The following is a 17,339-nucleotide window of genomic DNA, read 5'->3' as shown; positions in this document are numbered from 1 at the left end:
CAACCAGCTGGAGACGCTGCCGGGGGACGTGTTCGCGGCCCTGCCCCAGCTGTCTCTGGTCGCGCTGGGCCACAACCCCTGGCTCTGCGACTGTGGCCTGTGGCCCTTTCTCCAGTGGTTGCGGCATCACCAGGATCTCCTGGGCCCGGACGAGCCCCCGCAGTGCCGTGGCCCGGGGCCACGCGCCGGCCTGTCGTTCTGGGAGCTGCTGCAGGGTGACCCGTGGTGCCCGCACCCTCGCGGTCTGCCTCTCGATCCTCCAACCGAGAACGCTCTGGATGTCCCGGTCCCTTCCCAGCTGCCTGACAACTTGCAGTCCCCGGCGTGGGTCCAGCTACTGGCCAGGGGTGAAAGTCGCGATCACAGCTTCTACTGGGGTCTTTACGTTCTGCTTTTAGTAGCTCAGGCGGTCGTGGCCGGCATCATCGTGTATGCCATGATTAAAATCGCCCAGCTGTTTCGAACATTAATCAGAGAGAAGCTGTTGTTGGAGCAATGGGAAAAGCGTGTAACTAATTAAAATGGGACTTGAGCACTGTGAACGGTGGGGCCCTCCCGCAATGAGAATCCAGTTAGGATGCGGCTCCCTTCTTCCATTTCCCTCGCCTTTTCTCCCCTTCCTTGTTCTCCCAGTTCATCCTCTCAGTGTCCCTCAGAAGTCCCTTTCATAAATCGCTAGTGCTTGCTAGCCTGGCCTGAGTGGGTGGGTTTCCTCCTCTGTGGTTAGCTTCTGGGGAGAAAGGGAAGGACACTTGGCTTGTCTTTGGCTCATCCAGTCCCTACCGTGCAGCGTGCTGGGTGCCTAGTGGAGAGAGGAGCTTTCTCTGTGTCTGAGTTTGAGGACACTCCTGCCGGCTGGGCAGGGCTTCTCCTGCACCCAGCAAGGGTTGGGTAAATTGGCTGAAGGAACACTATCATAAAACGAACCCTAGACCCCAGAGGTCATGCCTCTTCCCAGGAGAAATCTGCAGTGTTCTTGTCCTTTTCTACTTGAAAGGCCAATTTCGTGTCCCTGTTCTTTTATGTTCTCTTTTTGAGTCCGCTCTGCCGGCTGTTTTGGGAGGGTGCGATCCAGAGATGAATTTCAGGGCGAGCCTCCTCTGTGATAGGCTGAGCTGGGACACACAGGAGATCCCATCCCCACCCCGGTCACAGCAGCCCCTTTCCGGCACCCACTCCTGACCTGACTAGGATGGCTGTTGTCCCAGGAGCCGGGTATGGGAGCTCCTATATGTTATACTCAGCTCATCACATAGGGGCTTGCTTTGAAACAGAGGCTCCCCAGGAACCAGAGGCTGGCTGAGGGGGTTCCGGAAACTCATTGCCATGTGCTGGGAAGCATGGGGAGCTGCTCAGTGTGTCCATTGGCCTCCAGGGAGTTTCCACTGCTTTGCACAGGCAAAATAGGGCATTTTGGTTCTTATTTCCTAGAGCTAGATGCCACCTCATTTCACAAGCATTTATGGAGCTGTGACGATGTGACAGCTGCTCATGAACGTAATGATAGCTTGGATTCCAGTGGACTGTGCTTGTTTCACATTCTCATTTATCCTTCCAATTGAAAGCAATTAAACCCTTGTTGCATTAATTGGCTGTCTGTGCTTGTGAGAGGCAGTGGTTAAACATATGTGCTGGGAGCTGACAGGTGAGGGTGCAGTCTTGGTGTCCCAATCAACTAGCCCCTGGGGACTCTGCACACACATTCTGAAGGCCTGGGTTTCCTCATCCTTGAAAGAGGACAAACCAGTATCTGCCTCCTAGGGTTGCTGTGAGAATCAGAGGCAGTGAAACACACACAGACTTCACCCAGTGCCCTGCATACAGAAACTGCCCAGTGGATGATAGCCATCACTGAAGAGCCTGTGGCTACATCCTCACCCCCAGCACACACACACCCCTCATATTTTTGCGACACTGTCTCAGGATGCAGCCCAGGCAGGTCTTGAACTTGAGATTCTCCTGTCTTATCCTCCCAGGCTCTTGGGATTATAGGCTTGGGTCACCGCACTCAGCTGGCATCATGATTTCTAGAAAAGAACTTCAAGACATTTCAACCCCCTCCGTGTATAAAGGAACAAGCTTTCTTGAACTGGAGGTTGTACCCAGACCAGCTCTATCTGTCTCCAGGCGGCCTTGGTCCTGCTTGCTCTCGGGCCACAGCTGAGGATCCTTCCCACGCCGTGAGGAGGAAGAGCTGGGTCCTGCACACTGCCCTCAGTCTGATCCTGAACGTGATTTCAGAGTATCTGTTTAGTTAGCCTCTTGCACTCGTTGGACAGTTTTTGTTTTGTCTATTTCAAAAATTTGGAGTCACCTGTAGCTCAAAATCCAGGTGTTTTTGTTTGGTTGCTTTTGTTGCTGTTGTTGTTTTCTTTTTGTGAAATTCAGACAGAGTTCTAACCAACTCTTTTCTGAGGCAGGCTTCCTAGCACAAAGCCTGTTTTGCTCAACTACGATGATAGTTACCGTTGTCCCTACCAGAGCTTCAGGGAACAAATGAGGACATCCCTGCCGGTCCTTGTGGCAAAATGGCAGCTGTTTTCATCAGCTATTCTGGAACCCACTGTGTTCTGATGCTTCTCACTGTCTCTTCACGGGTTTCGTCATTAGACAAATTGATTGCCAAGTGCTCTAGTAAGTAGAGAGTCAGCGACATGAGTAAAAAAGAAAACAAACAAACAGACCAAAAATGCCCACCTTTATGGCATTACATCCTGGGGTCCCACTAGCCGTGATGTTGCTCTGAAACTCCAGGACACTCAGAAACATTTAGAAAAGTGTAGAGGATGCTTCAGATACCTCACCAGCTTCATGAAATGTTCGTGCTTTGCTCTATTCGATTTAATTTTTAAACAGTGTCAGAAACAACAGAGTATTGGAAACACCTTATCCCTTTTCCTCTTTATCAAGCAATAAAACTACGCAGTAAATGTGTTTTGCTCCTTATATGCGTATAAGCAACAGCACATTTTCTATTTTTACCTTAGCAACGCTCACCTGAATGCGGTAGTCCTTGGCTTTTCCTGAACAAAAAATACATTGAGATTTACCAGTATGAGTATTTGGCTCTAGGACACCTGATGTTTATATAATACTCTATTGAGTGAATATATTACAATTTACCACTTTCTGTTTGTTTGGTTGGCTTGTTTTTTGCTTTGAGACAGGGTCTCCCTGCATTGTTCTGGCTGTCCTGCAACTCACTATATAGATCAGGCTATCCTCCAACTTTGAGAGGTCCGCCTGTTTCCCCAGGATGGGGATTAAAGGCATGTATACCAACTCACCTGTTCCTTCATTCTCTCTCTCTCTCTCTCTCTCTCTCTCTCTCTCTCTCTCCTTTTCTCTCCTCTATCCCTCTCTTTTTTCTAGTGGTCATCATACGCTACAGCTTATGTTAATGTTGGATTTTTTTATATTTTAGTGAATTTGATATAAAAAATTTTCTTTTTAAATATGTATTATCGCTGCTCTTGCGCATGCACACGAGTGTGTGTGTGTGTGTGTGTGTGTGTGTGTGTGTGTGTGAGTGTATGTACATGCACATGGCACAGTGTGCATGAGGAGGTCTGAGGACAGTTTGTGGAGTCAATTCTCTCCTTCCACCTTTATGAGGGTGCCAGGGATCACTGGGATAGGCCCTTAATGCCTGAGTCATTTCCATGACCCTAAAATAGTTTCTCATGTTGTTTTATCTTGGTTCCTGACGAGTGGTGAAATTCGTTTGTTTTAAAGTGTTTTTTTTTTTTTTTAACACTGAGATTTTTTTTTTTTTCTGGAAACTATCTGCACATGTGCATCGATCACTGTACATTTTGTCTTTTTCTTTCAGGAATTTTTTTTTCACATACATACACTAATCTTCTGTAAGATACATGTGTTGTAAATATTGTCTTTTAATTGTGGCTTTTATTGTTTCTGTCTTGTCTAGGGTTTGTTGCTTGTTGTTGGTGTTGTCATACCTTTTCTTCAAATTTGCTGTCAGAGCTCAGAGCCTCAAACACGCTAGACAAGCTCTGTATCACTGACCTATGACCCTAGCCCCTAGACATGGCTATCATATATCTGGCAATAACCCCAACAATTGCTGCTTTCTATTAAAACCTTATACCCAACATTTAAATTATTTTTACATTTTAAAACCTTGTCTGCATTGGATGACACATGCCCATCATCTTGACAGGGAGTAGAGCTGACTCCATCTTAACCTCCTGGCTGGCTGTCTCCTCCATAAATGGATCACTGCAAGCTCTGGTTTGCTGAGTACTTTCAAAACTCATGAGTAGATGCTGAATTTTAGCAGATTTTTCTGCCACGTCTGTCAAGATTCTTGTATGTTTTTCTCCTTCAGGATTTTGAAATGGTAGATGATTTTGTAAATTTTTATGCCTACATTTTGAAGTTTTCCTAAGCTCTGAAAGCTTAGAGATTAATAGTTTCTTTTAAAGGTCCTTTTACTTTATATAATGTCTTGATGTACATACATGCTCCTTCTGAGGTGTTTTTGTTGTGTTTCTTATTTCTCTGAAATCTTTGATTATCACCCCACATTTTAAAACTGGAGTAAGAAAGATAACTGACTTTATGCACGTATAAAAAAGTTTTGAGGGCAAGGTTTCTAGGGATAGCAAGCTGGTTTTGTTAATTTTTTTTTTTTTGAGACATTCATCCGCATCACTCCTCCTGTGCCTCCTTGAGTCCCTCCCAAACTCATGACATCTGTGTGTGTGTGTATGTGTGTGTGTGTGTGTGTGTGTGTGTGTGTGTGTGTTTACAAGGTACTGAGTTTATTTAGTGTTGCTCATATGGACATGGAAATGTTCCCATCTGATTGGACAACCTAGAGGAAATGGATCCCACCCCCACCATCTCACCAGCCACTGACTACCTGTAGCTTTTTACGTAGGGGCAGGATCTTGTGGAATGTCCCCTGTGTTGGCGTGTTAACTGGTTTCGTCACTGTTCTGGTCTTGTTCAGGTGCTCATAGTGTTGAGAGTTCATGCTTGCAGCTTCTTCTGTGTCTAGGAGTTTGGACTTTGTTTTTTGTTTCGGAAGAGTTTTGTCTGTCCAAGGCTTTGTCATCTCCCTAAATAGCTTGTTTGTTTTTCCTAGGACGGAAGCAGAAGCTGCTGTTACACACTAGCTTTCAAATCACTCCCTTTCATCCCCACATCTCACACCTACCTGCTCTTCCTACCTGGCCTCAGCAGCATTCAGCCTTCAATGACGTTCTGTTAGGAAGATGACCGATCTCCACCCACACTGGCTGTGGCTCGCTACTCACCTGCCACTCCCTCAACTGTTCTGTTTCATACACCTGCTGGAATTAGAAGTCCACTGATGACCCTCCCCACTACCTGTGATGATGAGCCTCATGATGTTTTAATTCCTCCCATCCAGGTGCAGTCCTTGGAAAGGGAGGCAATCGGAGCTATTAAGTCTGTATTTCTCTTCTCTAAGTTTCTAGCACTGGAAGTTTTTCTGTCTTCTGGGCAGAACAAGGTCCTCCTTGCCCTGGGTCCCTTCTGTACTCTGTCCTCCATCCACCCCCTCCCCAATCTCCCACTGCCTTCCTAGAACCAAGGCAGATAGGGGCCTGAACCTCTGATGATGTTGGAACAGACTCAGGGTGTCCTGAGAGAAGTTTCTCTGGGCTTCCCAGCCTTTAAAAATCACCATTCCTTCCAGGGTGTGCCGCAGGCAGGGAGATTCCAGGACTCACTTCCCAACAGCTTGCACCCCCTCATTAAGCCCTGGAATGTTACAGGATGATCCGTCAACATCATAAAGAAACAAACATTAATTGAGTCTGGTTGCTGCTGGTCTGGAGCGGGAGGGCTAACACCTGAGGGGAGAAAACAATGAGCAGCCTCCGCCCAGCCCTCAGCCCCATTCCTGCCTGGCCATGTTGCCAGTGATGCCTGGGTTTTATTAGTCAGCATTGACCCTGCTGTTTCTAAATTCAGCCCATGGGAGAGTTCTGTATTTCAGAGGCTGTGCAGCCAGTGTGCCTTTAGTGACATTCAGCACACCCTTCACTGTGATTTCAGTTGTCCTAACTCTTACAGCCACCCAGGAGGTAGATATTATTAGCCCTCCTTAAGGCTGAAAAGAGCCGGGTGGTGGTGGTGCACACTTTTGACCCCACAAGGCAGAGGCAGGTGGGTCTCTGGGTTTAAGGCTAGCCTTGTCTACAGAGCAAGTTCCAAGACAGCCAGGACAACACAGAGAGAGCCTGTCTCACCCCACAGCCCTCTCCCCCGCCAAAGGCTGAAAAGAACATGAGGTCCAGAGTGGAGGATGGTCTCCAGTCTCCCAGCTACCACCAACCAGCCCTGTTTCCCCTGGCATAGACCAGACCAGCTGATACAAAGGTCTTCTGAGCAGGGGGACTCACATGCTCATGGTCACAACCATGTCAAACTAGAGGTTCTAGCCCTTCAAGCCTGAAAGGAGCAACCTGAAAGTTGAATATTATTTGTGAAGGCCTTGGCTTTTAGTGTGAATGAAGAGAAAAATATGAATATAAAGAGAAAAGTGGGTGGAGAGAAGGTAAAGAAGAAAGAAGGGAGGGAGAGAAGGAAGGTTTCTAAGTTGTTGACAGCAGCTCCAGGCTGCTCCCTACTCAGCGGGAGCCAGAGACTGCAGCTCTCCACTGACTTAGTTTCTCCACTGGTAAGGCAAACACAAGTGTTGTGTGCACAGAAGTTCTGCTGGGCAAGGGGGAGTCCGCCTGCCATTGCTCTCCAGGAGAGCACGCTTGTGTCTGCTCTACTTCCTCCACCCTAGAGACAGGGGCCAGTAAATGACACTGAGAAAACAGGTGAATGGAAGGTCTTTGTCGTCGTCTTCCTTCTTCTCCTCCTCCTTTTTCTTTTCCTCTTCCTTATTCTCCTTTTTCTTCTTTGGCTTTGTGATATTTGAAACAAGATTTCTCTGTGTAGCCCTGACTGTCCTGGAATTCATTCTGTAGACCAAGCTGGCCTCGAACTCATAGAATGACCTGCCTCTGCCTACCAAGTGCTGGCATTAAAGGCATGTGCCACCACCACCTGGCTGGCATCGACTGGAGGGTCTTCTGAGCAAGCATTTTCCATGTTCCTCTTACATCTAGATATACCCACCACCAAAGCTTCCACCCTCTGCCCATGAGACACCTGACTGAGGCTACCAGACCCAAAATAAATAAATGAATGAATGAATGAATGAATGAATGAATGAATAAATAAATAAATAAATAAATAAATAAGCAAGCAAGCAAGCTTTCAGGCTTTGTGCGAGAGTGAACTTCTTTCTGTACCTCCCACTCATACCAAGGGTTTCTGTATAGAAATCTAGCAAAGCCCGGTGTAATCATTCCCACGGGGAAGAACTTGCAGTTCTCCAGCCACGGGAGGCATATCAAAGGTCCCAGATATGTCCCCTCCTAACCCCAGGCCATTTGGATATGCTATCCTAAACAGCAAAGGAGACTCCATAGACAGCATTAGATCAAGGATTCAATGGAAGGCCCTTGGGTTATCTAAAGAGCCCTTCTTACCACAGGAGTTTTCTCCCAGCAAAAGAAAGAGATAGGAGATAAGGGTGTGATGCTGACTTTGAACATGGTGAGAGAAGCCAAGGAATGTGGTAGCTGTTAGCCAGAGGAAAGGTGTGGATCAGATTCTTCCCAGCCTTCAGTAGAACACAGCCATCCTGACACCCTCATCTCAAGTGAGACTTGTTTCCAGGTTGTGTTTATTTATTTCTTATTGCTATGGACAGCAGCAATAAGAAAGGAACCTTCCTTGTTTTCCTGTCTGACAATGTCATCCCCATTACTGTGGCTCTGTGTGAATCAGTCTCCTTAACCAGAGTCCCTCGAGAAGAAACTGCATATGTTTAGCTTTCCTCTCATGGGGCTCAACAAACAGTGGCTATTCAGAGCGGGCCCATCCTACATGGAAGAATGTGGCATGTGTGAGCTGGCCGCTGGGACTGACCATCCTTAGCAAACTCGCCATGCTCTTGGGAGCAGGTACCAGTTGGCCCATGACCCCATGGCCTTCTGAAAAGGTAGCTCTTCTTCTTTACTGAGGCTTTATTTTAGAAGCCTTCACCACATACACTTAAGTATCTCAAGCCTTAGATGTCCAGGCTTTGTCTTTTTGGATAAGAGTTTCTTTCTTGTCTTGGACCAAAGCACTGGGAGATGGCTGGAAGGAAATGGGGTCTCAGGTCGCCAGAGGAAGGGTGTTTGTATTGCTGGCTCCCAACTTGAACATTCTATCGCATGCTGGCAACTGCAACCAGGGTGGGCAGTGCGGATCCATTTAGTGTTTAACCCGTTAACAAGCAAATCCCAGTGACTTGTTCTATATCATTTCAAAGGCCTGGGGTCCAGTGGGCAGACCTGGAGAATGTAAATTTTTTTGCTGGGTTAGAGGAAGAACTGAAGCACTGTCCAGGGTTCTAGTGGCCTGGCATGCCACCATGAGCTCCCTTCTCAGGCTAAGCAACCTCTGGCTGGAAGAAAGGAATCCCAGTGTCGGATAGAGACAGGAGTGAGACTGGAAAATGGCCTCTAAGATCCCCGTACCTCAGCCTGTGATTAAGCACCCCTACCCTGAGCTGAACTGGGTGGGTCTGGGTGTAACCTGCCACCCGGGCACTGGTCAACTGAAACACTGACCGCAGCCTTGCCAAGCCACCTGCTTGAGTCTAAGGGTAATTTGCATGGGCTGCCCTGGCTTGGGTGCTTCATGCCCTGGGGTCAGTCCACGTCTTCAGTCAAGCATGCCAAACCAGCTGCTCCAATAACAGGCTTTTTGAGCTGCTGTTTTCAGGGTGTCATCTTCTGGGCAGGCGGAGTATCTTTAAAGACACTCGGTGTTCCTTCACAGAGTCCTCGAAGGAAAAATCAGACAGGCGGGACTACAGGTGTGGCCTGCCTTTCCTGCCTCCCATGCCTTCTCCTAGGCTTCCAGACTTCACTTCCTCCCTTCACTTCAGCTTAGTCCTCCCATGCCACGTCCCTTTCCTGCTGAGTGCCCCTCTGAAGAGCTCTGTGTGATAACTGCACAGAGGGGACAGCTTGATCATGTCGATGGGTCCCCTGGTCCTCCATCAGGTCACATTGACCATCTCCAGGCTTCAGGTGATGGAACTGAAGCCTTTCAAGATACAAATCCTGGCAGATTTAAATAGTCTGCCTAACTTGTGTGACCGAGTGCCTCTCTTGCCTGCCTCTCTGTGCTTTGCTATCCATGTGTGTGTGAAGTGGGAGTCTGTAGCAAGAGGAATTTTTCAGCTCTAGGTCTGACTGCCGAATCCAAAAGCTCTCCTTTCTCACTTTTCTTTCCCTGTGCTCTACCTTGATTCTATCAAAGCCACCTCTAATCACCTGCCCTTCCCACACAGTCTGTACCCAGTTGGAGGGACTCACCTCCCCTCATAGCCAAGTAGCTGTACAAAGTGTTTCTTTCCAGAATAGGTGGACAATCAGTGCCTACGTCTGCCCTACAGTCCCTATCTATGCGTGCCCCAGTGGCCCTCGCCATACCTAGCAGAAGCACCTCCGTCACCAGTTCTTAGGGCTTATGATTGAAGCGGCCCTTCTGAGTTCACTCATCTTGGCATCGTTGGGCCTCAGGGCTGCTTAGCTGTTGACTGGGAGTACTGAGTGGTGGCGGTGGTGAGTGAAGGTGAGGGAGGGCTCTCAGGATGGCTGCCTGGCCTGCATCTGTCATAAGGAGAACACAGCAACATCACAAGGTTCCCTGGCTTACCAAGGACCTGCTGTTGCCTCTGCTGGGAGCAGTTGTTTTTGGAACAAATGTGGTAACAACACAGATAGAAGGAGCTTTGGGACCTGGGAACTCTGGAAGATGGGCACCCTCAGAAGGCCCGCTCACACATCCAGGGGACACACTGAGGTTCCCCAGGGACCGCATCTCTCTAGTAGTATCTGGAGAGGCACAGGGCAGGTGTTTATGTGTGTGTGGGGGGGGTAGGGATATGGCTAGGACCTTCCTGGGAGTACAGGGGACAGTGACTATGTAACTCCTGACCCTGAGCACTGACTTCTGTCTGGACTCTGAAGTGTAGAAAAGGGTGTTTCTGACCCTCAGCCAGGCAAGCGCCGTACCGCAGCACGACACTGGAGACCACCCTCTCTCCCTCCACACAACACACCCACTCTTGGTTGTCACTGAGGCTGAGGCAGTGAGGAGACCAGAGGGATCCAGGCAGCTCAGTGACTAGGCATAAAAGTCTGCAGGGTAATGGAATTCTCCACAACTGCCCCTGAGTTCTGTGTGATAGAAATGCCGGTGAGAGTGAGCTCCAGCGATGTCATGGCATGGGCCACAGGGCCTCCCAAGCATGTCAGCTTTCTGCAGGCCCAAGTCTTCTTCGATTGAGCACAGCCCTTTTGTGTGTAGACTGTACTGTGGATGTCACCTGTCGCCAGATGTCACCATCCTCCTGTGGTGTTGGCTGCCTTTGCACAGATTAACCAAGATCAACTGATTTCTTTGTAGGGTACTTAGAACCCTCATGTTTTAGGAGACTTGGTTCAGGAAAAGAAGTCAATTCCGGTTCGACAGACTGATTTCTGGGAGGAAAGGTCCCACTCGTTGACACCGGGCTGCAAGAACATCGTCAAACTCGGGTCTGATGTTTCAAAGCCCACACAAAGAGGATTCATGTGTAGGGAAAGTCACCGGGAGGAGAAACATGGCTCATCCCTTCCTCCTGATGGCCTCAGATACATCTCAGACAAGCCCGAAGACCAGAGGGTAGGAATTCGGCTCTCGGTAGGGTCACTTTTAGTCTGTGGTGGTACCTCAGCTCTGTGGAGAGAAGAACCCATGGTGCTCCAGAGACCCTGTAGTTGGGATGCCTGTAATTGCATTCATGTTAGTGTTCCTGCCAAGACCCTATGGGAAATGTCCCATCTGACCCTTGACTTAGGCCACTTACATTCCTCTTTGGTGCATCATCATTGTGTTTGGGCCACATTTGTGGACCTGGTTCCTTTCCATGGTTGCCTGCTAGGAGGCTTAGGGAAATACGTGGTCCACCACAGCAAGGCTCCTTCCTCTTCCTGGTTCTCTGGCCATCTTACCTCAGCTTCCCTCACATGATCAGTCCCTTCTCTCTTCCACTGAATGCTGAAGCCTGCCAAGCCTGGCTCCTACTCGGCCTCGCCCCTTAAGTTCTTCTTGTCCTAAGGCCGGCTCATAGAGTCCTCAGCACAGGAATAGCAGTTGGCTGCATGTCCTGAATCCACTGGAGACATCTGGCAGGTCATGGAGGGCTGTCATGGAGGTCATGGGCTGGCTAACACAGAGGCAGTCACGTCATTGTCGCCTCTGCCCGAGCCCTGCAGTGTTTGTCTCTGTGGCTATGGCGTCTGCTGCCTCTTGCCTGTGTCACACATGGGGAGAGGATGCCAAGTCTACCTTTAAAATGCACAGGTATTTGTTTTTGTTGTTTATGGCACTGGGACCACAGGGCTCACCACATGCTAGGAGGGCTTTTCACTGGGCTATTATTTAAGAGATGAGTCTCATTAAACTGCCCAGGTTGGCCTTGAATTTTTAGACTTCCTGTCTCAGCTTCCTGAGGAGTTGGGATGACAGGTGTGTACAACTAGGCTTGGCAAAATTTCTTTTCATTGCTTAACGTGTGTGCAGAAAAGCACATGAATCCTACCTATGCGTGCAGCTGAGCAAATGATGGCGGAATGGACTTTGTTTATTTTGGTCTCCCTCCTAGTGCCCTGTGAACCCAGGTCCACTACCGCCATTTCATATCTATTAAGTGGCTATTTGCTGGCTCTTGCCTATAATCCCACAGCAAAGGCTGAGGCAATAGGATTGCACAAATTTGAGGCCAACCTGAGCTGCACAGCGAGTTTCATGCCACCAGAACTACAATGTGAGACCCTGTCTCAAAGAAATCAAAACAAAAACCATAAACAAGAGCCAAACACAGAACAGTTATCCAAGCTGGGCAGGCCATGTGTGGTCCCGGTATGCATATACTGAATAGTACAAAGGATTCTGGGTGATGGCTTAGTAGGTAAGGGTGCCTGTTATGAAAGCCTCGTGAGGATTTAAGTTTAGATCCTCAGCACCCATGTTAAAAATCCAGGAGTGGGTACACAGCCCCCCACAGCCCTCTCACTGGAGGGGCGAGAGACAAGAGGATCAGATCACTGGGGACTTGCTGGTTGCTGGCTCAGCTTTAGGCTCAGTGAGAGACTATCTCAATGAAGTTACAGAGTGATCATCTGCAGAGCAAGGATTGGTAGATACAAGCATGACCTGATCAGATTTTTTCTCTCCTTTTCCCTTCCCTCCCCTTCCTTTTTTTTCTCCTCTCCTTTGTCTCCTCTCCTCACCTCTCTTCTCCCTTCTTTCTCTCCTTTCCTCTCTTCCTCTCTCCTCCCCTCCTTCCTCCTCTTCTCCCCTCCTTCCTCCTCTCCTCCCCTTTCTTCTCCTCCCCTTTTCTCTTCTATCCTCCCCTTCCTACTTCTCTTTTTCCCTCCCCTCCCTTCTCCTCTTTCTTCCTCTCCTCTCCCTCTCCTTCTCTCCATTCTTCTTTTTTCTCCTCTTCTCCTCCCTTTCTTCTTTTGTTCCCAGATGAGATGGGGTTTTTAAAAAACAAAGATTACCTCCCCCCCCCATAGCCTAATGGCTTGTTGTCTTAGTACTTCCCTGTGTGGATGGGAAACCTGAAAGCCACTACGGGAAGTGACTCACTAGACTAAGAGTAGTCGGGAGGCCTGGAGGGAGGGTGGGGGGTGACGGCTCAGGAATTAAGAACATTGGTTGTTCTTCCTGGGGACATGAGTCCAATTCCTAGGAGCCACACGGTGGCTCACCACTGTCTGTAACTCCAGTTCCATGGGATGTGACATCCTCTTTTAGCCTCTCCGGGCAATGTACACACGTGATGCACAGATATGCATGTAGGCAAAATAAAATTAAAATGCACATAAAATTAAAAAACAAACAAACAAACAAACTTGATAATAAAAAGAGTAGTCGGGACACTGTGGCTCCCTAGGCTGAATACATGTGACTCTCTCTTGCAGCCTGCCATGTATAGTATCCAGAACAGACCTGTTCATTCATGCAGAGATTAAGGAAAACATCACATCCCTTCCAGAGCCCATCCCTCACCTTTCATTAGGTGTGGTGACGCGCTGGAAGCTGCTCTCGCCGTAAGGACTGCGATGTTGTCAGTTTAATCATTTCAAAGGCTGCTCTGTTTTATTGTGGTGTAAAATTTGTAAGTCTCATATTAAAACGTACAATTAAATGTAGCTTGAATAAATTGCTTTAGGCCAGGGAGAACTTTTTCTCTGCACCTGCCCCAGCCCTTCCTGACCCTCATTTGTTAACTGTCTGCCTTCAGACTCCCTGAAGCTCTTTCAGGGAATGGAATGCGGGGTTCTTTGCAAATGAATGTTTCAGAAGCACCTGACAAGCTTGCCACTTCAGGCTTGGGTGATTCTTCAGGCCGGCCTGTCAGAAAAGCTGCCTCTACCTCAGTGCTGCTCAACCTTCCTGACACTGCAACTCTTTAACACAGCTCCTCCTGTTGTGGTGACCCCAACCATAAAATTATTTCCTTGCTACTTCATAATTGTAATTTCGCTGGTTGGGAATCCTAATGTAATGACCTGATGTGCAGGATATTTGATACAGAGCCACAATGGGTCGCAACCCACAGGTTGAGAAGCACTGCTCTCGAGCAATGACCTGAGGGGCTGGGTAAAATAAATGAAACCATGGCCATCATCACTTTGCCTGTGCAAGGGTCTCACTAACCTGTTAGCTATTCTAACTCACCCTCTCCCACAGCAATCTTCCTTGAATCCAGCTTTGCTCCTGGCTGTGGTGTCCTCATCCCATTCTTTTTCTCCAGAGCCCACAGCTGCCCAACTTCCCTTAAGCCCTCTTCAGCTAGCTGCCTGCTCACCCCTTTTCTCTTGCCTTATTATCCTGTCTGGACCACCCCTCCTTCCCCCATTGAAGCCAGATGCCTGGCTTATGAGAAACTAAGACTGTTTTGAGTTTGGGGTGCCCTATGCTCCTTGCTTAGGCTCTTAAGTCTCTTGGGATAGGGAGACCAGATAGGTCTAGTCTTCTAAAGAGATAGAAGATCATTCCAGCTTGTCTCTGCAGGGATCCCTTGCAGAGATTTGCCGGGCCTTTTGTTCTGGACCATAAGTCCAGTCCATCCTTGTAAGGTTGCCAGCATGACTCATCCCAGGAAGATGGCCTCACTGGTCACTCCCAGACCCACTTGAGAAACAATGCAGGGACGCTTGGAGGACAGAGTCTTTAAAATGGAGAATCCTAGGAATGTTTTCTTTACTATAAAAACCATCAGTTGGCATCAGAAAAAAAATGTGAAAAAAATATGACAGACGAAAATTATAGGGTCATGAATATGAGCCATATTCCTGTCACCTTGAGACAACCCAGCCTTCCTCAAGGGCTTCGGCCATGCCTGCTGGGTGAGGGGAACCCAGAGCTGGCAGGGCAGAGGGATGGTTTCTAGAGTTGGCCGTGCCCCTGCAGAGGCAGGTGCCAGAATGCTTAGGTTGGCTTTCTGTGGCCTTGATTTTTGCTTAATAATTTGAGAAAGGACTAGTTTTGATTTTGTAGACAATCAGCTTACTATTGCAATGATAGACCTCAACTCTCTGAAACATAACTTTACCTGGGGTTACTTTGTGTATTAAAATATATGTAACACACAATCTATTATTTTTCTCAAATTTTATCATGATAAAATGCATAGAAAGCTGTAGAGAAATTTTAATTCAAAACATGGCTGCTCTCCCAAGAGATCACATCCAAAGACCTTACAGGTCTGTGTGATCTGGCTGGGATACAAACATGCCTTTAATCTAGGAGACAGAAGCAAGCAGATATGAGTTCAAGGCCAGCCTGGTATAGAGGAAGTATCAGGTTAAAAAATAAATAAATAAAAAGCTTAGGACTTGGCGTGCTGGTATACATACACCTTTAATCCCAAACAATGACGATAAAGTTAGTTTGTAGAGGGAAGCACTCATGTTGAAAGTGATGTTTAACTGAATGGCAGAAAAAGTGACGAATCAGAAAGATTTGACAGAACAGGATATGCACAACTCTCACAAGAACAGGGAAGCTACTTAAGGGAGCAACAGGGAATGGGAGAGAGGCAGTTTTACTAGGAGAGTTTTACAAAGAGAGGATGAATGAGAGAACAAGGCAGACACAGGTGAAGGCAGAATGAGCCAGAGAATAAGAAGTAGCCAAGAAGTTGAAAAAGATTGCTGAGTTTGTTCGAGGCCAAGCAGAGTTATTCAGAGGCCGAGAGAAACCCAGATTGAATAAGTTAGCTGGGAGAGGAGTTTGAGCCAGAACAGCTGAATTGAACCAGTAAGAACAAGAAAGGGTGAGCTTATTAAGCAGTAAATCTCAGAGGCTGAAAATGTTCTAGGCCTAGGTTGGATTGTGCAGGGGCTAGAAGCTTTCAGGGCTAGGCCTAGGTTATCAGGAGGAGGCAGTAAGCCTTCCAGACAAAACTGAAGCAGGAGAATAAAAGTTCCTTTTACGGAAAATTTACCATGTTAATCTTTTATTATTTTTGAATTTTCACTTTAGTTTTATTACTGGGGGTGGACCTGGCAGCCAACGACAGTTTTGTGGAGTTTCTTCTTTCCTTTCATCTTTATGTGGGTTGAGAGGTCAAACTCACGTTCAGGTCTCAAGGGCTTGTTGAATAACAAGCACCTTTACCTGCTGACCCATCTTGCCAGCCCCTGCCTTGTTTTGTTTGAGGCAAGATCTCATTACGTAGCCTAGCCTAGTCTGGAAGTAGCAATCCTTCTGCCTCAGCATCCCAAGTGCTGGGATTATAGCTGTGAATCACCACACCCAGATTGCCCCAACCATTTCTAAATGGACAGCTTGTGGCATCGAGTACATCGTAATTTTGTACAGCTGTCACCATGACCCATCTCCAGGAATTTTTCAGCTCCCCAACTGAAACTCAACCCATTATCAATCCCTGTTCCTCACCCTCCCTCTACGGCACTCACTCTGCTATACTCTGTCTTTGCGAACTTAGCTAATATGGATTTGTTTGTTTGTTTGAGACTGCTTTCTTTCACTTAGCAAAATTTCCAATAATTCCTTTTATTCTTAAAATCAGAGCATATCTATACACATTTTTCATATGCACTGCATTCTATGGTTTGTTCAGTAATTCATTAGTTGATGGGCTTAGATTGCTCCCATATCTGGCTGTTAAGATTAATGCTGTTGTGACTATGGGTGCCTAAGTTCTGCTCTGGGGCATGTGGCCAGAGGTGGAATGGCTACATGATTTGGTCCTTCTATATTTAACTTTTTAAAAGTGCCATCCTGCTCTCCATGAAGGCTCTGTCATTTTACCTGCCTTTATCAAATGAACAGTTCAACTTCTCCACATCTGTTCCAGCATGTTTATTTTCTGGATCTTTTTTCCCCCCTCATAATAACACGTGGGGTGTGTGTGTGTGTGTGTGTGTGTGTGTGTGTGTGTGTGTGTGTCTCAGGATGTCTTTATGCTTTGGTCTGCATCTCTGTAATGGCAGTGGTGTTGGGCATTGTTTTGTGTGCTCACTGGCCACCTGTGCATACTCCTTGGAGTGCTGTCTGTTCAGACCCTTTGCTTGTTCATTTGGGGATTTCGTTCTCAATGTGAGACACTCTCCCTTCTGCCCACAGCTCCCAGGCTCCACACTCTAAGCAGACACCCATGACTCTGCAGTCACCATCATGAGGAGCACATGCTGGGGACCCAGAGCACATCTCTGGAGAAGCACCACTAATAACCGGGTATGGGTGGGGAGGAGTCTGGGAGTTGTCGCTAAGGATTTTAAGAAGGTGACTGTGCCTCTTGTCCCATTATCATTATTCTATATATTTTCAGTAGTTCTGGTATCATTCTTCCACCTTGAGCATGGCACCTGACACAGTCCATGCCATATATGGTGTTTACATCAACCATGTGTATGCTGGTTGCTCCCTCAGATTGTATCTCCCATGACTTAGGCTTCTAAGGTTGTGCAAACACCCCCTGATGTTTACCTGTGATGAAATCCCCTGACGATGCTTTTATCACAGGCATCCCTGCTATTGAGAGATGTGCAGATGAACTTTATGTAGTTCAAATTCAGCCCATTTGGTACAGCAAGGGATGAAAAAGTCACTTCCTCAAAGGTGACCTTCGTTCTTGGTTACTGAGGGCATGAAAAACTGAGAAAGTACCTGGGCGTGGTGGCTCACGCCTGTGATCCCAGCAC

At 47.6% G+C, this 17,339-nt stretch overlaps 1 protein-coding gene across 1 annotated transcript; it reads left to right on the top strand.

Moving 5' to 3' along the window:
• On the top strand, positions 1 to 3,298 carry LOC129685845 (platelet glycoprotein V-like; the record flags this gene model as incomplete). Its single annotated transcript, XM_055619353.1, is given in 1 exon segment — positions 1 to 3,298. A coding segment is annotated over 1 exon segment (520 nt), but the record flags the coding sequence as incomplete, so codon positions are not given.
• Positions 3,299 to 17,339: the final 14,041 nt, after the last annotated feature.

This window comes from Psammomys obesus, unplaced genomic scaffold, assembly GCF_907164565.1.
Source record: "Psammomys obesus unplaced genomic scaffold, mPsaObe1.curated_primary_1811, whole genome shotgun sequence".
NCBI lineage: Eukaryota > Metazoa > Chordata > Mammalia > Rodentia > Muridae > Psammomys > Psammomys obesus.
The sequence above is the reverse complement of the archived record's forward strand: the minus strand, read 5'-3'. Positions and strand labels throughout refer to the sequence as shown.